Source organism: Zalophus californianus, chromosome 6, assembly GCF_009762305.2.
Source record: "Zalophus californianus isolate mZalCal1 chromosome 6, mZalCal1.pri.v2, whole genome shotgun sequence".
Lineage (NCBI taxonomy): Eukaryota > Metazoa > Chordata > Mammalia > Carnivora > Otariidae > Zalophus > Zalophus californianus.
In genome coordinates this window covers 114,115,688-114,121,608 of record NC_045600.1, presented here as the reverse complement: position 1 = coordinate 114,121,608, position 5,921 = coordinate 114,115,688, and the positions used below count along the sequence as shown (strand labels likewise).

The window sequence follows — 5,921 nt, the reverse complement described above, 5'->3', positions numbered from 1 at the left end:
TCCTTTACACTTCTGTTTATTCTTCCTGCTCACGAAAACTGTTGACAAGTGCCCTTCATGGCGGAGGGAAGGCAATGCTGGAAAAGTCCTCAGAATCCTTATGCTGAATTCTCAAGTGGGAACCTAGCAAGCCAGAGATCTGGGAGGCCAGGCCTCCAGGGTCCTGGAGCTGGGGCCACCCACGAAGAGGAGTTTGGAGGGCAGCGACTCAACATGGGCCCCAAACACCCTTCTCCTCAGCCCAGGGAGCTCATCAGAGTCTGAGCCTGCTTCAGTTCTGCAGAGGCAAGAGGTGAGCAGGTGGGTGGCAGTCAGGTGGGATCTGAGGGGGCCCCTCCCCGCTCCAGGTACAGCAGAGTCTCACCTGCCAGGAGGACCTGGAACTTGTCTGCTGAGAGAGACATGGCTACAGGCCGGGCTGGGGCACCCGAGGCAGCTGCCACCTCCAGCCTCAGGTGCACCATGGGCTCTTCCACGGACCGAAGCAGGCTGGAGCTCAGGGTGTAGTCCACCCGCCAGCCCACACCTGCCAGCCTATTCACTGTGAAATGGGGGGGCTCTCAGGATCACAGGCTGGTAAGCCACACAGCCCTCAGCCCACACCTGGCTCCGCTCTCGACCCTTCAAGGCTGTGGGACCTTTGAGAACCTCTCATCCCTCTGACCCAGGGAAGGTGCTCAATAATCAGTAGCGAGATTATCCACAGCAGATCTCAGAGGAAAGAAATCTGGGCTGGAGTCAGGAGTCCTGGCTCTGTGACTGCTTGACTTGTGACCACGGTCAAGTCTTCTTTCTGAGAACAAGCACCTCCCATGCAGCATGCACCTTCTAGAATGGAGTCCAAACCCCGCCCCGGCCCCCTCCCACACTCACCACGCAGGCTGCAGGCCCGCAGGTGCTCCTGTAGGGGGCTTTGCTTCTCCTCATAACAGCGACACAGGCTGGCCGCGTGCTCTGGGGACAGAATGGAGGGCCCCTGATGTAGCAGGTGGGGGCTCAGACTGCTCACAGGGCGGGTCTCAGGCTCCTGGCCCAGAGGGCAGGGCACATCTCAAAGCCACTTGGCCTGGCCTGCTGCCCAGCAGCCCCTGGCACACACGCCTGCCTGCATACCCGTACCTTTGGGGAGCCCCAGCTGCTGCAGTTCACTGGACAAGGACTCGCCATCCACACTATGCTTGGCCGCACTGGAGAGGATGAAACTCAGCACTGCCACCGTGGCCTTGACATCGCCCGACTCTGGGTGGGGGGGACCCGCGGGTGGGGGAGGAGGTGTCACTGTGGCCTCTGCCACCTTCTTGTTGCCCCACTATTCAGCTCACAGCACAGCAGTGAGCACTGCTACTGCCCCCCACCCCCGGAACTGGCAGAGGGCGGGACTGACAACACCGTTGTTCCCCCTCTGCTGAGGCTGGGGGGAAGGGGCCTCTGTGCTAAGCCCCAGCCCGAGTACCCGCGGGGGCCCAAAGGTCTGCGGACTCAGTGGGGTACTCACCAAACCTGGCATCAGCGGTGAGCTTCAGGATCTTCTCGTACTACGGGGAGAGGAGGCCCTCAGAGGGTGCCAGGCCCCTGCTCACCAGCCGCTTGCACCCCAGCCTGCATCCTGATCGCCCACCTCCCTGGGTCTGGTGCACTTTCAGGGCAGTAGGGATCACAGGGTCATGGGGCAGTGGGGTGCTGGGCCCCGCACTCACGTCAATCCCCTGTCCCAGAAGTTCCTTCAGCACTTGGCTACACAGCAGCCTCAGCTTCACGGAGGACTGGAGGGGAAGGCCTTGCATGAGCCCAACTGGCCCACCCACCCCTCCATGCTGGGGGGCTGGCCACACGACTAGAATCACACAGCGGGCTAGGACAAGCTGAGGGCACCGAGGCCCCAACCTCAGAGTGACCTCCCACCCTCCAGCCCGATCCCTGCCTCCTCCCACCCTAGAAGACCCCGGGCACTCAACAATCTTGGCCAGCGTGCTGATCTCCGCCAGGACCCAGTCAGGACAGTCCAGATCACCACAGAACCGGAACCTCTGCACAGGAGTGAGGCAGCCGGTCAGGATGGAGGGCTGAGGTGTGGCCACGTGTCTCCCCCACTATTGCTCTTCGGGGATCCCTGTTCTCTGTCCAACATGGGTGCCCTCTGGCCACTTGTTCTCGCCTCTTACCAGGCTGTTTAGAGAACCCTCTCACGGACCCACCTGCCGCCGAACCTTGCCCTGCTGCCTGTCCTAGGCATTCATGTGTTCGGCAAACACTGACTGGGGCAAACTTCTCTGTGGCAGACCCCACTCTAAGCGTTGGGGGTACAGAACAGAACGTCCTTGTCATGATGTCAGTGGCCCCCCCACTTCCTCCTTTTCCCCCCCAGCCCCAACCCCACCCCCCCGGCCTCCTGCAGCTCCCGGTACACCAGGCACTCCCCCACCTTGTGCTTGCTGCTCCCGCCCCGGGAGCCTGTTCTCATGCCTCATTCCGGCCTCTGCCCAAATGGCTCTTCTCTGACCATGCTTCCTTCCTCCCTCCCTTCTTTCCTTCCTTCTTCCCTCCCTCAACCTTTTTTTTTTTTTTTAAGATTTACTTATTTGAGAGAGAGAGCACGAGAAAACGAGAGGGAGGAGGCGAGGGAGAGAGAATCTCAAGCAGACTCTGCACTGCGCACAGAGCCTGACCCAGGGCTCAGTCCCAGGACCCTGAAGATCACGACCTCAGCTAAAACCAAGAGTCGGACACTTAACCAACTGAGCCACCAGGCGCCCCTGACCATACTTTCTAAAACAGCCCCTTGCACAACGAAATTTCAGGGGCCAGTTGGTATGTTCATTATCTTGATCGTGGGAACATACACATTTCACAACTTATTGAACTGTACATTTATAATGTGTTATTGTTGATTTTATCTCAGTAAAGCTATTAACAAATAAAATAGCTCTTCTCCATCATGCTCTAGCCCCTATCCTTCTTTCTTGATCTCCACAGCAGACATCACATTTATTATTTATTCAAGGTCTGTCTCCTGTTAGAATGCAAACCCACCCTGTCGGCCACATCTTGTCAATATCCTCCATTCCCTGGATCAATTGTCCTTTGTCCTGTCTGCCCGACAAAGCTCTAGGGCACAGCAATATACATGTCCAGCTTTCCACACCTCTTACATGTGGGCTGCTTACAGATGCTGGGAACAAAACCCCGCAACCTGAGGATACCTCACACCCACATTCTCCTGATTCCGCTGGGCCCTCAGTGCAGCCTGGCAACACCATGTCCTCTACGTGGCCCTACCAGTCATCTTCTCAGCCACTTCAGACCTGCTTCACAATCCTTCAACCACCAACCCTCTTGCTCTTTTTCACCTGACCCCATGGCACTGGTGTTTCTATGTGGGCCTCCCATGAAGTCCCCTAGCCATGGTCACAAATGACTGTCACTAAATCTGGCCTTCCTCTTCCCCAACTCCTGTACAGGAGGGAGGCAGCTGGTCAGGATGGAGGGCAGCATCCCACATGAACCCGTCCTCCCTGGTGAAGCAGCATACTCTCCTGGATTTCTCCCTGTCCTGACCTCGGTCTCATTTGCTGGCTCACCCTCCTTCCCCCAACCCCCAGAAGGTGATCTCCGCACACTGCCTGCATCATTACTCTGGGGCAGGGGCCTGGAACAACTGGTGAGGAGATGGGGTATTAAGGACAGTCTTGCACTTCTGTCTCTATTTCAGGAGTTTTTAACCTTTTTCTGCCATAGCCTCATCTGGCATCTGGTGAAGCCTATAGGCCTTTCTCAAAACCATGCTTTTAAATGCATAAAATACACAGGATTGCAAAGGAAACTAAGTTATCAAAATAGTCAAACAAATTGGTGATGTGATGATGCAAGTCTAATACCCATCATAACTTAAAAACGATCTGCATAAGTATGTGAACAATGTCACCAGCTGTAATATGATACAAAAATATCTCTAATTTCTATTGGTGACAAAGTCAGAGGTGCTGTTAATACTGGGGTTGGTTGCCAACGTTCACAACTAAAGGAAATGCTAAATTTCAGTTTGAAGTTAGTGAAAATTAAGATGTGAGATTTTTCCTAAGTTCACGGGCCCCTGACTTCAACCCACAGAAGTCTTCTACCATTTCTGTATTATTTACATTTTTTACAAGACTGTGTTCCTCGTGTAATTTCTTAAAATGCTGGCATTTCTCTAGGTTCTGCCCTAGGCCCTCTTCCCAACTCACATCACGGAGATGTTACATGTTTTTAGACTTAAAATGACCACCTTTGTGCTGATGACTCCCCAATTTATAAATGCATTGTAGCTTCTCTTCTGAGCCTTAGACCCTTAAATCTAGACAGTCTTCTAGCCAGCTGCACCTGATGGCTCGAAGAAACCTCACACAGCGCCACCTATCAAAGTTAACATTTGCTCTTTTGCACTGAAACCTGCTCCACTTCCAGTGTTTCCCACCCCTCCGAGGACCACCACCTGGGAGCCAAGCCCAGACACCCCGCTCTCCCTTTTCCCTCATGCACTTCCCCACTTCTATCTCCACTCTCTCTGCCCTAACTCAAGTCACCACCATCCCCTGGGGGTCTGCTGCCCCAGCTTGGGCTCTCTGCTCCCCTCCTGCTCCCTCCACAAGTCAGCCGAAAGGATTTTCCTAGCTGCCTAGTGCCCTCTTCTTAAAGTCTAAACTCCTTTCCGTGCTCTCAAGACCCAGCAGGATTTGGTCTTTGTTACCTGTTGAGCCTCATGTTTCACTAACCTTCAGCTGATACCCTTCCAGCTAGATGAAGTGCATCCATTGCTAGCGAGCATGCTCTCTTTCACCTGAAGCCTTTGAACATGCTGTTCTGTCTGAAGACAGAGCCCCCCCCCTCCCCAAGCCTCCTCACCTCTGGGACACAAACTGCACTGCAGCCAGCCAGTTTTCTTCCCTGCCCCCAGGCCCTCCGGTGGCTGTCACCCTCAGGAAGCCTTCCTAACGCTACACACAAGGCACAGTTAGGTCCCTTCCCCTCAAGTCTTAATTAACTATGACTGCCAAGTCAAGTCTCTTGCAGTTTAAGCCCCAGTGCCTGGCACACTGCATGGTATAGAGTAGGCACTCAAAGCCTGTTGAAGGAATGGATGGATGGAGGAGTTGAGAAGCCCCAGCCCCACGTCTACTCCTTTCTGGCTCTGGGAAGGGTGAAAGGACTTCCGAACAGGGCGGAGACTGAGCCTCATTCTATGCAAGTTCTTCTCCAGGTCGCACAGGAGGGCCGGGAAGAGGGCACCTCTGGGAGGTCGTCCCGGGGCCGAGGAAGGCCTGGAAGCGCTCCCGCCCTGGGCAAGCTCCACTTCCTGCCCTGGGGGGTGCGGGCCCTTCCTTCCCGCCGAGGAAGCACCGGGACCCCAAGCCCGCGGCCCTTCCGCCCTGCCAGCCGGACGCTCGGCCCTCACGACCGCACCCAGGTGTCTGCCGAGGGGCCGGGGCTGCCTCCACCTCCCCGCCCCGGCGCCCACTCGCCCGCCGCCCCATAGGCGAGGGTCGGAGCCCTCCCTGCCCGCCCCGGCGCCCCGCCTCCGGTCACCCCGCGGCCCTCACCATCGCGCCTGGAAGCCGGCCCTCCTCCTCCGGGTGCGCCCGGTCAGCTGACGCGGCGGTCACGTGGTGTGGGCGGTGCCTCCACGGGCGGGGCGGGGCGGGGCCCGGGCGAGCGCCGATGGGCGCTCTGGGAGCTCCGGGGGGAGAGTGATGAGCTCGCTCACTTCCCGGAAGTGACCGGCTCCATCCCTGTCTCAGGACGCGGTTTAGCTAGAAAAGAGATGGGGAGCCATAGAATGTGTTCGACTTAAGGGAGCAGGAGTCCGGAGCCCTTTCTGGATCTTGGAATGATGCCCTTGTGAAGGAGAGTTCAGGTCGTTCCCTGTTGCCCGCCAGTAAGCCGAG

At 56.7% G+C, this 5,921-nt stretch overlaps 1 protein-coding gene across 2 annotated transcripts; it reads right to left on the bottom strand.

Annotated features, from left to right (window-relative positions):
• On the bottom strand, positions 1 to 5,620 carry COMMD4 (COMM domain containing 4). Of its 2 annotated transcripts, XM_027571245.1 has the most exons (8): positions 5,577 to 5,620; positions 1,956 to 2,027; positions 1,698 to 1,763; positions 1,496 to 1,535; positions 1,120 to 1,239; positions 874 to 954; positions 365 to 541; positions 1 to 277 (listed from the first exon to the last, which is right to left on the bottom strand). In XM_027571245.1, the coding sequence occupies exons 1-8, from the start codon at positions 5,577 to 5,579 to the stop codon at positions 237 to 239; spliced, it is 600 nt and encodes a 199-aa protein (XP_027427046.1). In that variant the 5' UTR covers positions 5,580 to 5,620; the 3' UTR covers positions 1 to 236. The 2 variants fall into 2 exon arrangements, with proteins under 2 accessions (XP_027427046.1, XP_027427047.1); XM_027571246.1 differs by lacking the exons at positions 1,698 to 1,763; positions 1,956 to 2,027 and having other exon boundaries at positions 5,577 to 5,618.
• Between the last annotated feature and the right edge of the window lie 301 nt (positions 5,621 to 5,921).

What these genes read in the sequence shown, in the direction of transcription:
- COMMD4 (XM_027571245.1), bottom strand. An exon ending in TCAGCACGCTGGCCAAGATT is followed by an intron (nt 1,764 to 1,955) that starts GTTGAGTGCCCG and finishes CTTCCCCTCCAG; the next exon opens with TCCTCCGTGAAGCTGAGGCT. An exon ending in CACCGCTGATGCCAGGTTTG is followed by an intron (nt 1,240 to 1,495) that starts GTGAGTACCCCA and finishes CCCCCCACCCAG; the next exon opens with AGTCGGGCGATGTCAAGGCC.